The sequence below is a fragment of the Phalacrocorax aristotelis genome, chromosome 3 (assembly GCF_949628215.1).
Source record: "Phalacrocorax aristotelis chromosome 3, bGulAri2.1, whole genome shotgun sequence".
NCBI classification, from domain to species: domain Eukaryota; kingdom Metazoa; phylum Chordata; class Aves; order Suliformes; family Phalacrocoracidae; genus Phalacrocorax; species Phalacrocorax aristotelis.
The window spans coordinates 123,751,164-123,776,451 of NC_134278.1; the positions used below are offsets into that span (position 1 = coordinate 123,751,164).

Consider the following 25,288-nt stretch of genomic DNA (forward strand, 5'->3'; position numbering starts at 1 on the left):
AGATTAATTTTTAATATTAGCAAAACCAAAACACACTGCCATTATTTACATGTGCTATAAAGAACACTTTGGGCTTTTCTTATAGAAATTTTACTACATGTCTAAGCTTCATAATTCCAACCTAGCTCTGATATAGTTCAACACACAAATATCAACCTGTTTTCTTCAGGAATATGAAGGGCCATAAACTGCAAAGGGTTCAGGCACTGTATCATCCAGCCTTGACGTTCACTAATCCGAGAGACATCAACCTTCAAGAAGTGGTTTGGCACTCTGCTCCAAAGCACATGAGTCAGAAATTGGACATGGAGACGTGGAGGACATTGAGAGACGGGGTTTTTGTGTTCACTTTTGAATAAGCCAGCAGATAATGGCATTACATTCTGATAAATTCCAACATAAGAGAAAATCAGTTTCCTCATCTTTACCAAACAATTAATATATATTTCTCAAGAAATATATTCAACACATAGTACAGTAAAGTACAGCACATCAGGAAATCAACATTTTCAGTAGTTTGTAAAACCAGCTGGGAACTGTTGGCAGATTAGCAGCAAGAGATCATGTCCGTAACAATTTTTTTTAAATAGCTAAATTTGAAATAGAAGCTTGAATGGAATGTGTGGTTACTTCCTTGGGCCAGAGCTTTGAACTCCACTCTTACCTCTTCTAATGTCTTAGACATCCATGTATCCAAACCAAGGAAGTAAATTTGAGCTCAGTTTTCTTGAGAATACTGTTTGAATGTACTTCAAAATGATTTTAAAACCTTAACCCAATCTGCAGATACACCAGCCATCCATGCTCTGTTTGTAGAATAAGAGATTTGCCTTACTGACCCCAGTGATTTTGTTTCATCATGGAGGATGAAATTCAGAAAATTCAGCAGGACTTCAGAATATCCTCTGCCAATTCTAATCAGTTACAACCCTTCTCATTCAATGGACTGTATTTTAAATATGTGAAGTATTTAAAACTGAGTCAAGACTAAAAATAGCAATAGTGCAAACACTTAGAATCATAAAAATGTACCAAACACCAAGAACACATTGCAGGTAACAAATGCACCCTCCTTCCCCCACCTTCCACCCCCCCAAAAAAAAACAAACCCAGCCATTTATATATTAGCCCTAAACCCACACAGAACCAAGCATTATTTACCTTTATTCTTCCCAGCTCAAACTGGAAAACATTGGGGCTTGTAGCCTGAGCAAATACAGCAGGAAATAACTTTGTACTTGGTTCAACCTAAATCAAAGATGCACAAACATATAACCACTGAAGACAGCAAAACACTATTATCTATTAAAATATGCTGTAATATTTGTATTGACAGTCAATAAGTGCAAGCCTTTGAATAAAGCCCCAGAAAATCCAAACAGGAGGGGAAAAATGACTGTCATAACAGTGACAATTACTTTTGCTTCCAATCTTGTACAAAAGTCTCTAATAAGATGTAGTCTGAGGATTTGGTTTTCCCATTTCCCACCGGAAGACACCATCAAAAAATACTCACCTGATAGTATGTGCCTAGTTCCTTGCCATTAGCTGTGAAGGTCAGCAGGCCACTGGCAGCATCAACCAAGCAACCAATCTCCAGACCATTATTATTACGTCCTTGTCCAGGGCTCATGCTCTCTCCTGCGCACACCATATAGCAGTTGCTGCGTTTTATACTGAATGTCAAAAGACAAATTTATTTATGGATGGTGTGTAAACTTCATGTAGTGGACTAAGAACAACTTTGAATGGCTGTAACCAACAGGGCCTTGTGGCTGAAAACAGCAGATCCCACCACAAACAATGCCAAAACACAATGAAACCTAGACTTCATAATCGGAAAAATAAAAACTGAAGATGATAAAATATGAACAAGCTCAAATCTTTTGTAAAATTGCAAGAGACAAAACTACTTTGCAAGTTAATGTTTTATATCATTTAATGTGAAGTGTAACACAAAGTTTCTGGCAAATATCACAAGCTGAAGTGCTGAGAGGAGCTGTTGTACTAATTTTGGGCCTGCTCAAAACCAAAACGTTCCAAAAAATACTACAAGATACTTTGCTCTACTTAGTACCTGTTCAGAAGGCAATATTTACAGGACCATGGCCTGAAACTACATAGAAAAGCTGCGCTATGTTACTTCTCAGTACCTATTGATTTGATGAGATCATTACTCCACTGTTTCTCCACAAGCAAGAGGAGAGAACATGTAAAGTTACACTTTTCTCCCTATTACATTTTTTTTTTACATCAACCTTATTACATTAAATGGGGTGGATTTACAGTTCAAAAATTGTTAGTTGCTTTTATAGGTATAAAATAAGTATCTTTTTAAGAAAATTGTAACCAACCTCTCATGAACCTTCCCTTTTTCGTCTCCCAGTGTAACTGTGACAGTTCGCACTCTGTCCAAGTCAAAGCTTGTATCATACTGGTGAAAGTCAGAGGTAATCCAGCCCACCCAGACATTAGCAGGTTCTTGCCCAGGAAATATTCTTACTGAATAATAGTACTGTCAATTAAAAAAAAAAAAAAAATCAATAAATACTAGTATTTGGTCTCCAATGCACCAGTTTGATTTAGAATTAATTTGTTGCTCTCAAATCTGAAAATATACCATCTCTTCAAAAGTAGACTAGGCCTTTTCAATAAGCAATTCATAAGCAAAGCAACAAAAGAATATAAACACAAAGCAAAATACAGCCAACAAAATATGTTAAAACAAAAATTGGAAAATTGGAAAATATCAAAGATGCAGCTTATACACTTGTAGGCTTCTGCATCATAGCACTGTAGGGTATTTTTGTACTGCAGCTACAAGTTTTTTACTGTAGATTACTCAGTTTCTACTATCTAACATCGTTTAGAAAGAGGAGAACACATCCGAAAGAGAAGTATTTTTTTCCTTTGAACATTGAAGAGTGAGTGCTTCTGGAGATGATCGTGTCAGAGAAAGACGCACAAAACTGCCACTGGGGAATTCCATGGAATAAATGCTGAGTAAAATTAGTATAGATGTTTTCAAATGGTCCTGAACATTGACCTACTAGTTTAGTGAACTTTTTCCTATTTTCTCCATTATTCTAGAACTATTTATTCTTCCTCCTTTATGTTTGGTGTTATCAATAGTAGTTCCAAAAACAGATTCAATAAATTTATTACTTTCTATGTGGAAATTGTTTTAGACTGACAATCAAGTCAAGACAAAAGGAATATAGTAGTCTCAGCTTCAGCAGTACAGGACTATGACAGATATTTAAATTAAAAATTTTGCCTGAAAACTACACTGTTTCTGAAACTTTTACAAGCAAAGCCATGTAGCTATTAAAAAAAAAAGAAAGAAAAAGAAAACAGCTAAAATACCAATCCTGTAATAGGGAGAAAAGTGTTACAATACCGTGGAAGTTTGCATCAAATAATCATAGTCATCCCTATCATCTGCTAGCACATCCTCAGTAAGCCGTGCAGAGTGACTTGTGCTATAATCTGGCTTTGTCCTCCTGAGCATAAATCTGTAATAAAATAAGAAAAATCAAAATCTGTATGAAAAGCTCAATATATCTGTATATTTAGACAAAGGAATTTTACATTAATACATTATGCCTAAATACATTATATTTATTTTCCAACCCCATGATACATAGTATTTATTATATTATTGATACATAACACCAGTTAGTACTATTACTTCCATGTAGATTAAAACAAAATAAATTCTTCAGAACAAAGAAAGAGGCAAGCTCATTTTTAAAAGCACTTAAATGAATTCTGAGCTTAAACTATGTATTCAAAAGTTACTTAGAAACTGAACTCACATAACTTAAAAAATTATCAGGGTATTAAAACGTATTTCACTTTGGAAGAATGTGGACACTTAAGTGACCTTCATGCATTTAGAAATACCATCCATATATTCTGCAACTGAAATCATTTACCCAACCAAGTTTGGTAAAGAGCAGAAAAAGAATGGAAAGCTGCAGTAATATTGTATGGGTAATGGCTCAGTGTTTGCATCATCAAGTTAGGTGTTCTGCTCCTGATTTTATAAGAAAAATTAGGGAGAATTAACTTGTCAACTAGAGAATAGTCTTAAATTTATTTGGTTCATTGAGTGAGATAAGAAGCTAATGTATGTTTCTAGATAAAGTTTAACTAACACCTTCAGCTTTTTGGAAGCCATGTGAAAAAATGTTCCATGTCACTTTGAAGATCTCCTCATTCTGTCAGAATGGATCTCCGTGGTTTTAGAGTGCACTTCACATGATGCTCACAAAAGCCTTCACAATAAACCAAATGATAGGCTTCTAATAGCTTGAAAAATGTTTTCAGTTTTCTGCTTAATTTTAATCTATATATTGAATGTGATGTAATTTAATCACATGAAGGTTAACTGTCCCACCTACTGTATTATAACCAAATTTAGGACACAATTAGGAAAAAAATCTCTGCAGACCTGAGCCGCATTTTCTTCTAATATTCAAGAAACAGGAAAAAAAAAAAAAAAGGAAAAAAAGAAAGGAAAAAAAAAAAGGAAGCCAAATGTGCTACTAACCTTTGTTTAAGACGTGAAGGCTTTTCTTGAACATAATCTTTATGGTTGTTTAACTCTGGTTTTGTGGCATCTTTTTCTGTCCGGTCGGGAACTAGATGACCATGAGCAGTTTTCATTAGAACCTCAAAATCAGAATCAGCATCATAATCCTCCAGGTCATTCTTCGGACCGAAAAGACCAGAGCCCGGTAACCCTCCTGCAGGTGATCTGGAGAACACCTCAGCACATTCAATGGGCATGCTTAATCGAAAAAACATGACGTCTGTTTTACTGTTCTGTGAACCAAAGGACTTCTGTGTGACCTTCAGGCAGGGGCAGCTGTCTATGGTGCCATCAATTCTCATCACCTATCAAATGTAAAGATGTAGTTGTTTTGAAGCTGATTTTTTCCCTTCTGTTCAACTTATATTCCTAGAATAAGCATCCATAACTTGCAAAATTTTGCAACAGTATGCTGTCAATGGTCAAAGGTACTGTAATCATGTCCTGCCATTTTAAGGGGAAATAAATACTATAAGGAGTGGAGGTTTTTGTTGTTCCATTGTTAATAAAAAAAAAAACACTCACAAAGGAACAATGTTTCTCATCGTAACCCTTTGTAACATAAATCCAACCCTGCCCAGAACACAAACCAACTAATATAAATCATACGTGTACATATGCAAGAACATGAATTATTTCTTAAATAATACAGTGTGATACACATCAGATGAAAAAAAGTTCTTATTGCATCAATTTCAGAAGCAGTGGTAGACTTACAAGGCATAAATTCAGTTCCATCAAGATGAACAACTGATTGGGACATAAGTGTTGACACAATTGGCTAATAAATATTTATTAAAATCAAAACCAATTAGTTATGGAAAGATCACTTCACAAAGCATGTGCACCAGAACACATGGTATCTGTTATGTAGAAATGCCCAATTTCTGGAAGTTGTTTACAAACATAGCTCTCACTGCACAAGGAGCTCTTTTAATGAGAACATCTTGTAGAATTTGTCTCTGAGAACCACATTTTTACACACATGACAGATTTCACAGATAAAGGAATACTATCAACCAAATAATTGCATTATTTGCAACTCCACTGAATGTAAGAAAATTGTAAGAGGTGCCAGGTTCATCTAGAATTGGGTCAAAATATCACATGAAAAATCTTGTCTAGACATGCAAAAGCAGAAACATACTTCAAATATATTCATGGAAGACATGTCTAGAAACGTTTTAATAAGATCACAAACCTCGATATGGTCATGATTTTGTGGCACTGGTAGAAACTGAGGGAGCCTTTTACTCAGCCAAATTGTGATGTCTCTGTTTGTATTAACAGCAAAGGGTTCATACCCTTCCTGTAAGCCACAGATAGTGAAATATTTTAGAGTGCTGACATCTTTTCCAAAGTTCATTCTTCCCACTTGAGATGGGCCCAGGCTGCACACAGGTAGAAATCCTTAAAACAAGATGAAAGAACACATGGGTTGTACATCGTGAACATCAGAGAACTGCTATCTTCCATAACCCAATTAAAAATATTTAGGGGGAAAAAAAATCAAAAAAACAAACTGCATAAATGCAAGTAGTCATTGATAGCACATTACCTTTTGCATGTCACCAAGTACCATATCTCAAATATCATTCTGGAAAAAAAATATATCTCTAATAGCCAAGGATCTCTTCATGCAACACAGAAGAATTTACAGAGAATTTACTTCACAGAAATCTAAGAGTACTTCAAGGAGTCTGACAACCAGCTCTTGGTTAATCCCTCTGCTAAGCTGGTAGACTGTTGCCAATTTTACTCCAATATTTCTCCTAAAATTCCATTAGTCATGGTATTTTGAGAGAACCTCAAAAATTACTTTAAAAGTAATATAGTGCTTGTCCATACTAACAGTGAAAAAAAATTACAAATATGCGCCAAGTGCATGCTGCAGATTAAAAACAGATTTAAAATTAATTATTAAAAAAATTTCATAATACTTTGTGACTCTGGATAATGAGAACAGACAACATAATACTGTCGCTTCATGAAACTTACGGTCATTTGGTTTTGGTATTGGGTTGGGTTTTTTGTTTTTACTTTTGAATCAGCTTCACATTTGTATGCATCTGCTCTCTTACTGTTCCCCTAGCACAGGGAACGCACTTGTGACTCCTATGCACTTTTTTAAAAAAAAACATTTTTTTTTTCCTCAGTTTCAGCATCCCAGTCTAAAAACCTAAGAAAGTCTTTCATTTCTTCTGTTCCTTTTCATCCTGACTTTGAATTTCCCTAGCTGCAAACTGCTTTGTAGATTCATTTGATCTAGCTACTAACAAATTGTTTTCTTTCTTATCAACAAGAAACATGAAGCTCTGTTCAACGATTCTGGTCCAAGTGAATGTACCAGGTACTGAAGGGTAACAAGGCAAAACACAGGTAGTACCTTCCTTTTCTTTAGGCTGTCCAGATTAAAAAAAAAAAAAAAAAAAAAGGAGGTTCGTGATATATTCTTTAGAGAGAAAAGCAAACTCCAGAGCACCATCTACAAGAATGACTGCTCACCAAATAAAAGGTCAGCCTTCAGTACCACCTTTTGAAGATTTTATTACAAATATACAAGATTGGTTATCATGTGTATGTGTATTAGGCACATAAATTTAAGGACATATGCTATTAGTCATAAATTCTAGTCCAGATTTTTATCTTCACAGCAATGCCCTTAAATTACAAGGCATCAGCTTCTCAGATAACATAGATGATTTAGACAACATGATTTATGTCTGTTCTGCTAGTGCAAATCAATGACAGACAATAATAGAGTATTTTCCAGCACTAAATGAAACAAAATCAAATTATACACTTAACTAGGGAAGTTATATTTGCATATATAGATATATGCTGGGGTAAAGCCCAGCAGCTTTAGTAGGGAGAGTTTACTAGGCTCCCTGTTGAGTTAAAGGAACCTATAAGCTATTGCAAAAGTTTTTAAGCAAAGCCAAAAATCAAAATTCTATTTTTAATAACATTAGAAATCTTAGCTCATCACTCAAGAACAGTAACAACCTTCTACAGATATCAAGTTGTTTGAGAATAGGTTTTCACAGAAACAGTAGTGACAGCATGAACCTTTACAACATTAACCAAAAATGACATAAGATTGCTATAAACCACATTGGTATATGTGGCCTAAAGCATGTGCTTTGTCTTTCTGAATCACCTCACCATTTAACTTCTGATTCTTATTGATGGAAAACATTTTCAGATGTTTCCAGGAAGTATGGCATCCACATTTAGAACCTTGTGATTTGCTTTCCACATCTCAAAAAGATATAATAGATCTGAAAATGGCCACTGCAAATAAAACTGCTTCTTATTAGCAACAATTAAAGAAATTAGGATACTTCAGTTTCAAAAAAAATTATTAAGGGGGCATGATGCGTACCCCCATTATGAGGGGCATAGAGAAGATGAACAGTAAATGATTTTTCAATGTCTTTCATAACAAAAAATATGATCAAAGAAACTGTTTGGTTGCAAGCTTCAAAACAAAGGGAGGAACTTCCTTACACACCTCACAGTAATGTGTGGAGTTCTCTGCCAGATAGCATCGTGGATGATATAAACACATTGGTTCAAAAAGTGTTTAGAGACCTTCATGTAGGAAAGGAAAAACAAAACAAAACAAAACAAAAACCCAACCAAAAAACCACAAGTCCCAAAAAACATCAGGGCTATTCAACACAAATGTATCATTTTGCCTCAGAAAGCTCCTGAACCAGAAATCACTGGAGGCTTGGGTGACTTTATCAATATTTGCTTGTCCTGTTCTGATACGTGTCCACAGGCATTTGCTACCCAGTGCTGTTGAACACAAAACAGTGACCTAACTAGACTTTTGGTACAAACATCATTATATTTTCATAGATAACACAGAGGAACAAAAGCTTACAAAAAAGATAAAGTGTTCAAAGGCAAAGAGGTATAAACTGATCACTTGTGAACATGCCATATCTATATGTACGTCTATATTTGTTTGATTATTTTTATATTTTTCATATATATGAAATTTTTTTTTATGTTCCTGCCCAGGTCAAATATTCCATGAAAGGAAGTAGCAAGCTCCATCTCCAGCACCTTGAGAATTAACACATAGTCAGTTCCTCTTTATTACAGCCCTCAAATCAAATTGGAAATAATTGCTTTATAAAAACAAAAAAGCACTAACAGCTGACATTATCAACAGAAGTCAGTAAGCATACATTATAGAAAAAGCTGACTAGGTAATTAGATGCAGTCCAAAATCCAAGAAAAGATGATCAACTCTATTAATGAAGAATGAGATGAATAAATGACACAGAACTAAATCAAACAGGAATATTTGAAATATGTGAAATATTTAAAATATTAGTAATATTTACCCTTACTAAACAGAATGCATATAAACTGTTAACTCTTCTACCTATGCATTTCCCTGTAGGCTCAGAAAAGATTTCTCAGATAGAGTCATTCTTAGACATTAAGCAAATATTTTACATACACACACACACAAATAAAATGTAAATTAGTCCTTGCAAGATTTCCTAAACGAAAACAAACCCAGAACAAAATTCCTAAACGGATAGAACTCTCACTGACGTTATTACTCAATCTAGTATTTTCCATCCACTCTGTAACCGTAGCCAATATGGAATCAAGATGACAATCTTGCTCACCAACACAAATGTCATTGATGCCATAATGGTACTGTACATGTAGCTAATTTCTGCAAGTAATTGTAACTGTACAGTAACTGTTGCTCTGTGTGAATGGAATATAAATACCAGTGCCAGTCCTAACCATTGAAACACTGCTTCTGCCTCTGCTGAAATTCTGCACTGATTTGGCCAATAGTATAATTGTCATTAATGATATTATACTATATAATAGTATAATATATAATCTTGCATATATATGTATATATACATATATTATATACAGTAATAATATTTATACACTGTATAATTAATATAATTACAATTCTATTAAATAGAATTGTAATGAAGGCTTTCCAGGGCTCTTCCATATCTGGAGAAGATATGGCATCTCATCTTACCATGACCTGGCTCTTAATCTCCAGGTACGTAAGTGGGCTATGGAGCAAACTTTTATTGTACCGTATGAAATAGCAAAACAAGTAGAAAGACTAACACTACCACCAGAGAGGTAACCCTCTAGCATTGTCTGTCACAATGGCAAAAGCATAGGACAGCAACAATTTTTATAATGTCCCCTGCTTTTGAGAATAAAAGATGAACCTCCTGACCCAATCTGTCAAAGGTCTTTTTCTGCAGCAGCAGATGGCATGCACACGATTCACTGAGAAGTGACCTGCAGAAAGGTCTCAGTGCTTCTAAGCAAGAGCCACTCACAGAACCAAACTAAAGCCAGCCTACAGAAAAATGAAAGCTCTATAAAAGTCACAGTTTGGGTATTTCATATGCGTGCTTGCATATACATATATATACATATAGATGCCCTCCCCGGCCATGAATCATGTATGAATTACCCAGAATAGTTACAAATATTGATCTGGAGGTATTAAATCTGAGATCAATCAGCACATTCCTTTGAAAACAGAATAGGACATCTTATTTCAAAGGCAAGCTCTTTTCTACAAACGCAACACTACAGGAACTTAATGTGAATTAAGGGGATATTGTGAAAAATCTGAAAGGCTTGACACTGACATTAAGTTTTTGATGTGGTTACCAAGGCCTTCAGCCTCCATGTCAAATCAGGAACTACTTTAGCAGTTTCAGACTCAACAGAGATCTGTTTAAACCTGAACCCTGCAACTAGAAACAAGTACCACAAAAACTACATCACCGTGATTTCAACAACTTCGGAATCAAAATAGTGGTCAAACGGGCTGTCCTCAGAATTCTGTGGAATTCCAGTTTCCCTCAGAATCCCTCGCTCATCAATGATTTTATACTGCCTAATAACTAGAAAACAATTATAATTTAATGGCACCAGGACGATTTTATGCCTATACCACTAACAGTAAGCCAATCCATGCATCCCTTTCCTTCATCATGTTATCACAGTATCTAAGGAAATCTGAAGGCAGTAAAGTAATGAGCATGAGTCTAGAAGATTAATGGCAATTATCTCATTTTATATCAAATCAAATTATTCCTAATTCCTATGGTACGGTAGAAGAAGGGGAGAAAATATTCTTCTCCCAATGCACTCCTGAAAGTAAAATACTCTGAAATCCAGATGAAAGTAAAGTGGTTAGAATTCAAGCAGGGAAATACCTAATTAATAGGTATAAGATTCATATTTCCCCTGGGAATAGGGATCAGTAACCCTGAGAGCTTTTACTGTTCAAAAAAACCAACTCCATCTCTCAGACACAGAAATATTATTTAACAGATGTATAATGTATATGATAGAATATACGTACTTACTACAAACAAAAGGGAAAGATTAAAAGTTAAGATAATTTTCTTTATGTAAGCTTAGTTCAGAAATCTTAGGTAGTTATCTACAGTAATGTAATTTCTTACCCTTCTATGTACTTATTCGCAAACAAGTATGTAACTAAATTTATAAACAAAAATACTTTTGTGGTATAGAATCAACCTGACACCTGACAGAACTTCACAATCTTTGCCAGCTTTTGCAGTTTCATAAGCCACAGCTACATGGTAAACTAAAACCTGCTTGTAGACCCTGAAAGCTGCACCAAGAACATTACCAACAACAGGCACTTAACTCCACCTGGTGGTTTAGAATTAAGTAAAAAATTTTGGAGGCTAACTTTGTACCAGCTGGCTTTATCCTGGATCAGGTGTCATTTGTCCTCCCAGAACGAAAACAGATCCTTAAAGCTGGCTTAAAGTCTCTACCATATGTTCTCACTAATTTGACAGAAATTTGGTAGTATTTGAGTACTTGATCTACTTCATAAAATTTGATGTCACTGCCCATGGCATGGGTGTTGGACTAAATGATCTTCAAAGGTCCCTTCTAACCCAAACCATTCGATGATTCATTCTAAGATTCTATTATATCATATGGTGACCTGCTGCAGTGCAGATGAAATGTTGAAGGTTATGAATTAGCAACCCAAGACACATCCCTGCAAAATAGTAAAAAAGACTGATCACAAAAGATGGCTGCAAAGTTTGCCACAGAAAAAGGCCTTGCCTCATCCTCACACCCAGCACGCCTCCTTTCCAAACGCTTGATACTAATGAAATAGAGAAAAGAACAAGGGGTAGCTCCCTGGGCAGGGAACGTACGAGAAGCACACCAATTATAAGGGAGGAAAAACAGGGCAAGAACAGCAAGTTAACAGCACAATATATTAGAGTACTTACCGGCACCAACCTCAAAGTCCTTGAATGCAAGTTCTGAACCTGAGTCATCAAGCAGGATTTCACCATTTAAGGTGAACATCATAGTGTGCTCATTCATGTCAACCATACATCCAACAACATCCCCTGCCAACCAAGAGCGGCCAAAATGTTCATTACCCTGATGCCACCGCTGTGCCTGAAAAGGATTTAAAATAATTTCAATGAGTAATAGTGACAATGTGTGTGTTCCTCTCTCCCTTAGTGGTACAACTAATAATTAGCCCCCTCAATCAAGACAGCACTAAAATTAACACTTTCACAGTATATCATTCCAAAACAATGCCTGTGAGTACTCCAAGTTGACTTTGAAAATACAAATCCAAAAATTAAGTTCCTGCAAGCACCCCTCACATCAGTATTGTAAAACGTTGCTAAGTGAGCTGACAGGGAAAATTGCTATTTCAACATTTTAGTAACAAGAGCGTGGCTTTTTTTTCTTTTTCTGCAAAAGCTCCATAAAAGACTTGTAATGAAAATAATATGCTATCAATTACAATGTTAAATAACTGCTTCACAAACTTTTTTAAGCAATTACTTTTATTTAATCTAGTACCCTATAGATTCATTGCTTCCAAACAAACTTTATTGTTTCCTTAAGTATAATTGTAAACATGTTGTGTACAACATAAATTAAACTTCCTGCCATATCAGATTTTGGAAAGAACGGAATTATCTGTGGATGGGAAAAGCATTCTGAGCTTCTGATAGATTCTAGAGTAGTTGAGGGCATGATTAACGATTCATACAGCTGACCTTCAAGTCAGAGAATGCAAGGGCTTTGGATGGCAGCTTGGATTAGAATTCAGATAAATTAACATCTATTAAGAACTATTGTAACACGCATAAAACAAAGCAGTGTTAACAAATAAGTTCCTTCACTTCACATTCCATCACAAGTAGATTTTTATTGTCTGTACCCATCCTCAAAATTCTACAGAACAAATGAGCCTTTCTGTGTATCCTGAAGGTTAGAAGTTTTCTTCTACCAAAGAGAGAACCCAGCAAAATCAAAGACAACAAAACAGTTATATGGATTGGGACCTAAAGGTCAAAACCTAAGACTGAGAAGGCAAACTAATACACAGCTATTCTAGTAAAGACACAGGACTTGAATAGTTTACTTAACCCAATCAGATATTTTACAAAACCAACTTTTCTGTTCTGTTTCTAAGGCATCCCCTTGAGTAATACAAGACTGGGAAAAAAACTAAAATCCAATGACATGAATAAAATACAGCTTGAGAGCTTGTTCTGACCAGGAACAGCTAAGGAATACTGTTGATTTCGGTTACATATTGTAATAGTAATAAAGGAAATTAATTCCAACATCAGATACAAGAGACATTTTGACATGAGTCAACCGTAGCCTTAATAGCAATTATGGTTTGAATAGCAGTTGCACTTGCCTTCATACTGAAATAAAAAGTTTTAATGAGTCACTTAATCTATTCTGATGAAAATCAATAACATATAAAGTAGTTTCTTTTCCTATATATTTTAACTACTAGATTTCAATATGTTGTTGTCTCATGCAGAGTTACATTTAGGCAAATATTACTGGTTCTATCATACTTCATGTAAGCATTTCCGTGAAAACCTATGTATACTCCTTGTAACTTTTACATTCCTATAAAAAACTTCTATCAAAGTTTGCCTCAAACGCTTACTGCTAATAATAACCATATTTATTCCCTAATGGCACTTCTTACAGAGAGAACAACAGAGTAAAAATTTAAAGAAATGATTCACAGTTAATTGCAGCTCTGCCAGTATTTTGAATTTGAGTAAGTCGCTTAGATTTTCAATGCTTTATGTATACTTCACAAATACTGTGAAGCTATGAAAAAAATTATAGAAATGCCAAACCCTGGTCATTAATTTTTCAGATGATGTTGATCCTCCGTAGTCCACATAGGCCCTCAAAGAGAAAGAGGGAAATAATTTCATAAAACACAAATGAAAAAAGAGAAGGCAATTAAGTTGAGGCAATGACGCATGGGATAAGACACAAAATTAAAAGTTTTGCAATCAGCCATATTATGGATAAACATATACAAACCTTAAAGCCATCAAAAACAAAAGCTTCTTCATCCGAGCCAAGTTCCTGATCTGGCAGACAACCTGGCCTGGTCCAGCCAACTCTCATGTCTCCTGCAGTAACTGCCTCAAACTCAAAGTACCACTTCCCAGCCTTCACTGCATAAGTCTTTTCTGTGCGGAATATCCTGAATTTTTCCATTATCCCGCTGCACATGTCCAGTCTTGTCGCTGTAAGGTTTGAAAAGATAAAAAATAAAGTAATGAAAAAAATCCCAACGCAGAGAGTACTGTATTCAACTATTGACAAAATGAAGGCAATGAAAACAAAAGGCAAAGGAATTCTTCTGAGCATAGGTATGCAAAGAAGAAAACGCCTGCAGAACAGCCTTATGGGGAAAGTGCCCTTGCCCACTCTGGGGAATTAGCACCTCTCTGCAACAACTCTATACTAATTCATCCATCACTGCCAAGACTACCACTAAACCATATCCTCAAGCACCACATCTACACGTCTTTTAAATACCTCCAGGGATGGAGACTCAACCTCCTCCCTGGGCAGCCTGTGCCAATGCTTCATAACCCTTTCAGTGAAGAAATACTAGTGAGGCCACATCTGGAGTACTGGGTCCAGTTCTGGGCTCCCCAGTACAAGAAAGATACCGACTTACTGTAGAAGTACAGCACAGGCCCATAAAGATGAGTAAGGGGCTGGATCATCTTTCTTATAAGAAGAGGCAGAGAGACCTGGGACTGTTCAACCTGGAGAAGAGAAGGCTCGGGGGGGAATCTCATTTATGAGTATAAATACCTGGTGGGAGGGAACAAAGAAAGGGATCCAGACTCTTCTCAGTGGTGTCCAGTGATAGGACAAGAGGCAATGGATGCAAGTTAAACCATGAAATTACATCTGAACACAAGAAAACACTTTTTACTGTGAGGGTGGCCAAACACTGGAACAGGTTGCTGGAGAAGTTGTGGAGACTCCATCCCTGGACATAATCAAAACTCCTCTGGACACATTTCTGGACAGCCTGCTTTAGCTGACCCTGCTTGACCAGATGATCTCAAGAGGCCCCTCCCAACCTCAACAATTCTGTGATTCTGTGAACTGTGCTCTCAGTTATTTTAAACAAAACAAAAACATCAAACATACAAACCCCAACAACATACAGACTAAATTAATTTTCCAGTCACCATAAAAGTCAAACATTTATCTGAGACATGATTGCTCAACTGAGACATCTTCTTTACTAAGAAACTGTGATCAATTAATTTGAATATAATAATTTCATTTTATTATAGAATATAATCTTTTCATTTATATTCTAAAAGTCAGATTTTTTAGGTATGTCATTGTTTTAAAAATATTTTACTATATTTCTTAGCTATTATAATAAACAGTAGAAGGAAGGTTGCAATTTAGATGCTTTTGCAGAAGCCATGGAAAAAGGAGGACAGGAAACATAAAAGGAAGTCTTGCGTGAAGCTTTAACAACAACAAAACCAACAAAAATCCCGAAGTGATTATACTGCTGCTTCAGGAGAAAAATATATTAAGCTCTATCAAGATAAAGGGCAGCAAGTCTGGAAAGAATAAAGACGCCCTTAGGGAGGGTGTAAAAGTAGTATTAAAGGCAACTCCTGCTCAAGGCAAGGCAAGTTACTGTTCAAGAACAAAGGAAAACCTAGTGACAGCCACGGTACTATTTAGAAATTATTCAGCTAGTGAAATAACAGAAATAACAAGATGCCAAGTTTGAATTGTGTTTACTATTCTCCTTTATTCTCTCTCAAACTGTTGAAGAAAGTCAGATGACTACAAGATTTTAGAGTGCCTTAAAACCTGCCACTTTTCACTTCAAAGTTATTGTTTGTCAGTTGTCAAGGTGAGGTGAAGAAAGAGCTTGTTCACTTTTCTCGTCTAGTGCAATGGAGTGTAAAATGAATTAACAGCTGTGTGAAAACAAAAGCTTTCACAGACACTGATTCATCTGGTTAAATATCTGTAGCATGATCACATGTGCTTATCTTTTCATAGCTTACTATGCTTCATTCCAAAATTCTCTTAATTGCAAGTGAATCACAAGCTAGTTTAATAGTGTTTAAGTTAAAATTCACTCTTTGTCAGGTAATTATAAGTATCTTTTCTCAAAGACCAAAAGATCTACATGAAGAGTTTCAAAGGAGGCTAAAGTTAAACTTCGACACATTCAACTTACTCCTTCTAAATATATTCACTGATTCTCTTACTCCATGAAAGAATAATGGCATAAAAAAATACCGAAAAAATGTAAGCTGGGTTGTTACTGGGCTGCTTCAGAGAAAGAGGAGAAAAGAAACCTCAAAGGAAGGATAAAAACATAAACATGTTATTCTGGCTGCTCTGTAACAGCAACAGAAGCAAGCTTAGTTTGCGCCTCACATGTCTGCTTTACAACATTTGTTGAATGTATAAGCAAAGATTTTTAAAAGGAGAAAAACATGCTGGTAATGTACCGCTTTGACACATATAAATAAATCTATTTTCTCCTTTTTTCTTGACAACAAACAATAAAGTTTTGGACTTAGATCTCTAAGCTCTGATCCAACTCTCCATCCCAGTTCTCTTGTGGGTTTATCCTGCTCCTTTGCTCCCACTTCCACTCTTTTGCTGTGTTACCCCAACATCCATTCCAGGTCATTCTGTTCCAATAGAAATGTACTTTTGTTTCTGTCATTCACAAACCCACAAATCTTAGACTCACCTACTTCTCTAATTTTCTTCTTTCCCCCACTGCACTGAACATACTGTCTTGAAAAAGTGCCTTTATTGATTCATCTACAGCTATTTGGCATCCACTTACTATGTATGGAAAATGTTCTCAAAAATCACCTAAGAACATTTACTCATTAATATTACTTAAATACCACTGCTCATGAGCTTACTTGGTTCCTTGGAGATGGCCATACCTTACATACTGTTATACACTTTTAATCCTATCTTCTTTCTGCTTTCTTTCAATATTTTATATCAGCATATGTGAGTTTTCCCTCCCAGAGCTACCTTTCACTACTCTACACATTTTTCTTTATGTAGTATCTTCTGCTAAAGTAGCTTCAAGTACAACCTCGTATGCTGCATACATACAAACCTCCCTCACTGTTCCTTACTTATTACCCAGTCCTGCAGTATGTTTCTGACACTTCTTTCCAAGACCTTACTATCAGTTCAAACCATAAGGTAGCTTGAAATGACAAAAATCACACTTTAGAAAGATGAAAATGGTTTCACAAAGCACAAGAAGTAATGCTGGATCAAACCTTTATCTTCCTTAAGTTTTCTCAATTACTGTATTCTCTGGTATTTTATACAGTTTTCTTTCCATTAATCAAATCATTCTGACCCAGGGATCACTCTGACTCTTTTTCTCAGATTAGGAAAAAGAATGCCTACAGCATTCTGGATCTTCTTCTAAAAATTTGCAAGGTACTAACATCTGCACCACCTTTGAAAATTCAGTATTCCAGTCTGACCACTGTAATTCCTCATCTTCCTGAATTTCTTATAAGCTCAAATACATCTGCACCTCTCTGTTGTCAGACATCGTTAAGAACTTCTCCCTTTCTCTTCTGTTCTGTCAGCAACACCAAGGTCCACATTTCCAATATTATCTTGAAGATAATCACATCTTTATCACGATATCACATGTGATTATTTTGAAGGTAATCACATCCCTCAGAACTTACTATCACTTCTCATGCCACCAAATGCCTGACTTCAGTTAGGTCAGGCTCATGAAGTTTCCTGTAAGCAACTCTGAACCCTTTGCCAGATAATTCTTTACCAGTAACATTTTCTCTTTGATGGTCTACACAATTAATGCCCTAAAACCACTTCTGAAAACCCTCAGTACCTCACCTATACAGGAGATGAACCACCACAAAGCATAGGAACTGTGAAATTGTTGTCTTTTTAGATTTTCAATAACCTAATGCTTTCCAGATTCTAAGCAATCCCAAAAATACAACTGCTGTGGGAAACCAGTAAGTAATAATAATAAAGCATGAATAATGATACTATAGAGCTTTGTAAATCAATGTTTAAAATAAAATTAATGAACAGAGATCCAGAACACCGCTAGAGGGCTCTAAATCCCTTAATAACAGTATGGATATTGGCTGATGAAAGGGGATCCCTACGACATGTTTTATGCATCTCGAAACCTTGAGGGGCTCATAAAACTCTAAAATCTAAATCCCCAAAATGAGTACAAAAATCTTTTGCTGAAGGGAATTCCAGTCTTGTTTAAGAAAGATCAGTTTGTGGGACACTGTTCTGCCGTTCCTTTCCTCTGGGAATTTTGCAACAGGACTGATGACACCTTTCAAATGCAAGGATTAAAATGTGTTCTTTATATTTCATTAGTAACTCCATACACAGAACTAGTTCAAGGGCCCCTGCATCATAAGGAAAAAATAACATCTTCCAGCAGTTCATTCGCAAGGAAAGACAGGGGTACATGGTACTCAGAGTGGTAAATGAGGAAAGGGGACTAATATTGTTCAGTGGGATTTGGAGGAAATGGTGAATATTGAGCGTGCTCTCTCCCCCTCTCACCCTACAGCGCTAGACAGCCTCTTATAAGAGGCAAAAGCCAACCCACTTTCTTAGAATCAAGCAGAAGGCGTGCTCACTGTCTCTGTGTAGCATCTTCTTCCCACAGTGGGAAGGGAAGAAATTACAAGATTATACGGCAGCCTTAAACTCTCCAGACTGGGCAGAGGCAGATTAAACAGTGAGAACATGGTGTTTTGCCACCAATACAAGCCACACCACTACGAAACAGATTGCTTTCCCCATTCAGCAGTCCAGCCTTGTAACACACTCATGGTATCAGTGATACCCCATATTTAAAAGTGTAACCTAATAACAGCCTGTCATAAAAGCTGAGGATCAGAGCATGTATGTGCTTTTGAAAAGAAATTGAAAATGGCAGGTTTCCTGTGTACATTTTGGGTATGAGTTATATCTTCTGCAGAAATGTTTTACTGAAGCATTTACTGGCCTAAATAGGTCCAAATTTAACAATACTATCACTATATAAAGCAGAAAAAATAATCATTTATTAATTAATATATTGATAGGATAAGGTTTATACACATTTCTCAAATTTTCCACACTTTGCTGAGATTATAGGGATATAAGTTTCAATTTTGATTTGATTATTCTGTATTTCCGTATCTCTTTCTAGAATATGGTTGCTGAGGGGTTATATCTATTGTTACCATTTTCTTTCTATATGTGCAGTTAGTCTTCCAGAATGACAGTACAGTATAGCAAGAATATTGTGTTCTGTCTTACAGTTTGATCTCAGCATGACAGAAAACTGTGGCTTTGAAAGCCAAAATCTATAAGAAAATTTATGTTATTTGTACATTAAGTATCACCATTTCTTTTACTTTCTTAACATTTTATATTCTGCTGTTACGGAGGTAAATGTTGTGTACTGTTTCTTTAAAACTTGTTTATTAAAAGTTTATAGTGTTTTCCACATTTTTTCTGTTTAGGATATCTCAAACTCAAAGTAAACATGCTGAAAATACTGCTTCCAGTATCAGTAAGATATTCAGTCTGGCAATGATGCAAATTCAAAGAAAAATAAGAAAACAAAGAAGTAAGGTAAAATTTACTTATAGTCTATTCAACTTCAAAGACCTGAGAAAGTCCAGGAAGCTTAAATGGTCTAACAGACTATCTAATTCTAGATTTGCAATTTGACATCCACAGAAATTTGATTTGTAGGCACTTGTCTTCAAAAATTTCATCTTGTAGCTTTAAGTGCCTAAATACAAGATTGTGCATGAACTGTAGAATTCTTCATTATTTAGTTAAAATTGTAAGAATATAAAATTCACATCTACCACATTTACATACAATCTTTTTCTTAGCTATTTTGCTATTGTCTTGAAATAACAAATGTAGCACTAACTAAAAAGTTTTTTGTTAAAAACTTAATTTTAGATTGGGGAACCTCAGGTGTTTATGCATGTATTTAAAAAATAACCATAATTTTTTTTCCTGTGGCATAAGGCCATATATTGAGCAAGATGATAAACAGGTTTTCTTGATTTTCTGTACTTTAGGGTTGTGTCTTGTAGTATTCACAATCCTGATCTAAATTGGTCAAGCTTTTAAACTTGATTCATTTGAACTATCAAATCTACAAAATGAACAGTGAAAGGAAGTATATGAGACACAGAGAAATTGTATCACTGATTTAAAAAGTAAAAATGTTTCCCTTTTTAATTCTTAATTTGAGGCCACAGGACATGAAACAGTAAGAAAAGTAAGATCAAAGGGAAATACAAACAAAAAGATGGAGCAAAGCACCTATTAGCTTTGAGGCCAACGTACCTGTTAAGATTGTTTTACTGGACCAACAAATGCAGTACTGGTGTGAAATATTCTGATTTTTTTGGTGTGTTTTTTGTTTTATAGTTTTGTTTGTTATGGTTTTTGGGTTTTGTTTTATTTTTGAGAAGAACAAAACAACTAAATTAGTTACCATGATCTTGATCAGGAGCTTCCAGGTTGTAACCATAGCCTAGCAGGGTGCGGACTGCTTCCCGAAGACTGTCTTTGTTTGACTTCTTCGTCCGATCATCCAGAAGAGCATAAGGTACAAGGCGAGGATTTCGGCGATTTTTCACGTCCTGCATAAGTATGCAAAATCAATTCAACTTCAGAAACTGTGCTTTGTCTTGCAATCAAAATTGTGCTATAGCAGTAGTATAAAAAATTACTATTTATACCAACTGAAATCATGGAACTGCAAAGAAAGCAAGGATTCAAAGAAGTTGCAATAGTCTAGAAACTAGTAACACAACACTGAATTTACTAAAAAAGCCAATTAATACACAAATAAATGAAACTGTGTGATTTATACCTGCTTTCATTCCTCATCAGATTTACTTATCGGGACAACAACACAAACGACAAGAACAAGGACAAATGTGAAGAGTTTGACTGAAAACTCAAAGGGATTATATTTTGTACACTGTTTATGAAGCAGCTACCAAAAGAAGCAGCAAATGCAGAACTAAAGCTCAGACATTATTGTACCATAAATATATCGGGGGGTTGTAATTATAGCACTATACAAGATAACCCAAAGAATAAACAAGATACAAAAGAAGAACAAGATAAAACACTACTAATAAAACAATATTAAATACTTGCAATAGCAATTAATAAATAAAATAGATAAGAAACCTGTGCCTTACAAGTTAAATACTTAAAACATGTATTTTTCCAAAATAAAGGGTCTTGTAAGAATATTATTAATGTACTTAATGAGCAGAATTTTTGTGATAGGTAATTTAATGTAACCTCTCCTTCAGCTGATATTAATGTGTTGGTAAGGTTTAATCTTTGTATTTTAAGGTTTATTAACACAACATTGATTAGGTTTTCCTCTAGTGCAAAATCATCTTATTTGAAAGCATTGTTTAACTGGATTATTTATATGACTAACATAAATTTGAGTGACTGACAGAATTGTTTTCTTGTCTATATTTTCTTCTCACCTCCTGTCAGCCTTTGTTGGCAGTGAGAGAAACCATAGAAAGAAGTCTCCATGTTCTTCCTAATATCTTTTTGAATAAAAAAATAAATACGTCTAAAATACTTGCTGTTTGTTCTCTTGGTTACAAATACCAAAGATATCGAGAGGCTTCTATTATTGGTCAGACTTATTATGAAGTACAAAAATATTGCCTATTATTTTAGAAAACAGGGCCGACAGTGAAAGAATCCTACTTTTTTTATAGCTTTATAGTTCTTTTAAGAATGTATGTGGTTGCATTCTACCTTTGCAGGCAGAAAAGAAATGGCACATCCATTCTGACAAATACTTGCAGGCATCTTTTGTTGTCCTCTCAATGCTTAGATATAAGGCTATCTGCCTTTAGCATTATCATGGTGAGTAAATATTAAAGTGCAGTTATTAACCAGTGCTTCATGAAATCTGGTCCTACCAGGGATCCTTCTAGGAGAAGGACTGTTACAGGACAAGCATTACCTATACGCCAAAAGGGCTAACAGAAAGATAAAGATAATGCATTGCTGGGGACATGAATTACTACACCATATCGGCTCTAGTTATATTCAGTGGGACGGACAGTGACAGGGCCAACACAAGGACCATGTCAGGGAACTACTTTCCCTATTTATTCCAAACACTTAAATTGACGATACCTTTTTTCCAATATTTAATTTGGTACATGTGCAAAAAGGGCTGCTTCCAGAACAGAATGGACCAAACAAATGTTGAAGTAAATGTTATAAGGAATTATTATTTGATATGAGAATATTCACATTAACATCAGAGATGAAACACCATGGGTTTAATTATTTGTCTGGGAAAAGACATAGAAGGAGAAATAGTTTCCTCTGAAACACTGTATGTCCAAAAGATATAATGAAGTACTGTCTTCAGAAATATGAATCAGAACTTTGGAATAACAATTACGTTACTTCTTATCCATGAGATACAGTTAGACTAATGCAGTGGTAGTTGCCATTAACACACATTAATGTACTGGCAATTAGCTGATAACGTATCATAATGAAATATGGTATAAGTGCTTTTAAAAACGTCTAAGCTCAAAATCAGAGTAAGCAAAAAAAAAAAAAGCATAAAGAAATCATAAGTACTAAACAAACTATTTTACAGATTTTTTTTTTCCTTGGGTCTAATTTTATTTAATATTTTGACCTTTTTTACCTATTCAAGACTTTGGCTACTTTTAAAATATGAACACGAGAAGGGATTTTTATTTTTAAAATTTTGTTCTGTTTTTTTTTTCCTATGATATGTCTATCTAGATTTTTAATGTTTTACTTATTGATGAGTTAAGAACTCTTATTGTAATACTCATCACAACTTTTTGTACTAACGATCTTCTGCACCTCAGTGATTAAAGTGTAGCTAATCAAGAGAATGATCCTATACAGTGATTGAGCTTTGCACAGTCACAATCAAGTCAACAAGAAAACTGATTAGCTAAGACTGGTAATTGCTATTGAGTACATTTGCAGTTCACACATAGGCTTATTTCTTCCTATTCACTACAGAAACTTTTTGGTTTCTATTGTAGACTGTTAAAAGAAGGGAAACTCAGCCTAATTTTTTAATCTTTTGCCAGAATTTTCAAGATTTGACAGTCAATTTCATCATCAGAAGACTGTGTTTCCTACAGAGTTTGTCTGACAACTACTTGTTAACCAAGTCATCGGGAGGAAAAAGAAAAGCAGATCTCCTCCAAAAGACAAAAAACCCCAAAGCTTAAGCTTGTTGGCAAGACTCGGTTTCCAATGGTTTGAGCTGGGTAGGACACATGAAGTTTACATAATTCATTGGTTTTGAATTCAGATCCTAACACATCACAGAAAAAAAAAGGCTATGTATTTTATTACACAACTATTTAAATTTTTTTTTTTACACAGTTTGTCTTCCTTTAACGTAACACAAACATTGCCTTAGTCATTTAGAATTTAATTTGGAGTTACTTAAGTAAAATAAAGCATTGCAACCACGAAAAGTTGGAACGCTTGGCAGAATGTGCCCTGACTATAAATGGAAAGAACTAATAATAAATAACGTTAAACTTGAGTGATGTAACACTGACCATGAAAAGTCAGTATTACTTCATGCAGTGTAAATTACAGGCTTTGCTATATAGAGCAAATGATAGATAAAGAATTATTTTAATCAGCACACAAAGTTATTTGTAGGTTATAAATGGATTTGAATTAGGCAATAACTAGTCAACAATGGCACTAACTGAATATACCTCTTAAAAGTAACAGAAAAAAACTACAGAAAAGGTATGTATACACACACCCCAAAAAATATCAACAAACTTTTTAAACCTCCATTACAGGTAATGAACACTGCTGCAAAATAATTCACAGAGGAAGCACACTGGGAGCTGAGAGGTGCAGAACTGCGTTCGTTTGTTCAGTGAGAATGTGACATGTAGATAACTGATCTAGAGCACTGGATCTAGCAACTGCTCTTGCAACTTGCATAGGCAGATGCCATGTAAGAGTAAAAGCAAAACAAGAAGAGCGTCCATACCGTCCACAGCAACATAGAAAACCACAGTCAAATTCTATAAGCAGCTCTAAAAGAAGAACCTATTAAGTTGTACTCTTCAGAAATTTAGTAACAATAAACAAAGCCTCACATAAACCTCTAACAGACAACTGAAATGATAAAGAATAATAGTTTTCAGAGCTATAAATGTGATACGGCAAACCTGTGCACTCCTGGGCCTTCCCAAAGCTCTGAGAAGTTCAGGAACAGCACAGATCACTAGACTAAAAGGAACAAAAAGACACCAGAAACATACATAAATAAGTGCCTGTCAAAAAGAAAGACAGGAAAAGACTGAAAAAATTAAAACACAGACCAGGAAGAGTACAGGAAAAACATGATAATAATTTAATGGGATCATAAGTTTTGTGATTTAAACTGTTAGAGCTGTACAGATACATATTTTTTGTAGTACTGAAATGATTTTGTTCTCACAACCAAGGTTGCTAAACGACAAGCACAAAGCAAACGTATTTCAGCACATACTCAGCAAGACAGGCGTGCGGTTATTTTCCTAGCTTCATTTGCACCATTAGAAAGCACTCATTCCACAGCTGCGAACTGATCCCGCTTACTGCCATGTCTGTGGATCTTGCGCTTCCACAAAGATTTCTGAGCAATTGCCGCAACAAATGCTACTGGTGAGCTTGCCAGCAATGCTGTGAGAAACCCAGCTCAGTGAGCCACTCTGTGAGTGTGCAGCATACAACACTGTGAACAGGATCATTTACCTACACCGCACATTCCACATCTTGTTATCCGGAGGCCTAGCTTTTCTGTGTTTATCGTGGCAGCTCATGTTTAGCCATAAACCATTGAAATTAAAAATTATTTTATAGGAGAAAAAGGAAAAATATAATTCTAAATTGGTATTTACTAAGTAAGTAATTTCAAGATTCCCAAGTCATTAGAACTGGAAAGCACAATAAAGTCCTCACAAAGCCATATTCTTGGAAATGTTAACAAATACCCTAAGTATATCCACCCAAAGCAGAAGTCGTGTTCCTACCCTGGCATACTAGAAGCTGAGTTCAGTCCTTAGAAGTATGTGCATTCTTAGAAATCTGTGTACAGCTTCTACCATCTCCACTGAGGACCGTACCCATATGGAATGCCTGGCAGAATGTGCCCTGACTATAAATGGAAGATACTAATATATCAGC

The 25,288-nt window shown here is 35.4% G+C and overlaps 1 protein-coding gene across 1 annotated transcript in view; it reads right to left on the bottom strand.

Moving 5' to 3' along the window:
* Window positions 1-25,288, bottom strand: part of RYR2 (ryanodine receptor 2) — a 434,064-nt gene that overhangs the window by 154,215 nt on the left and 254,561 nt on the right. The window contains exons 27-36 of the mRNA XM_075089806.1: window positions 20,532-20,679; window positions 14,006-14,214; window positions 11,908-12,082; window positions 5,799-6,007; window positions 4,556-4,902; window positions 3,401-3,515; window positions 2,355-2,515; window positions 1,517-1,676; window positions 1,162-1,248; window positions 157-383 (exon numbers count right to left, since the gene is read on the bottom strand). Coding sequence (XP_074945907.1) covers window positions 157-383; window positions 1,162-1,248; window positions 1,517-1,676; window positions 2,355-2,515; window positions 3,401-3,515; window positions 4,556-4,902; window positions 5,799-6,007; window positions 11,908-12,082; window positions 14,006-14,214; window positions 20,532-20,679 — 1,838 coding nt within the window. The remainder of the gene's footprint in view (window positions 1-156; window positions 384-1,161; window positions 1,249-1,516; window positions 1,677-2,354; window positions 2,516-3,400; window positions 3,516-4,555; window positions 4,903-5,798; window positions 6,008-11,907; window positions 12,083-14,005; window positions 14,215-20,531; window positions 20,680-25,288) is intronic.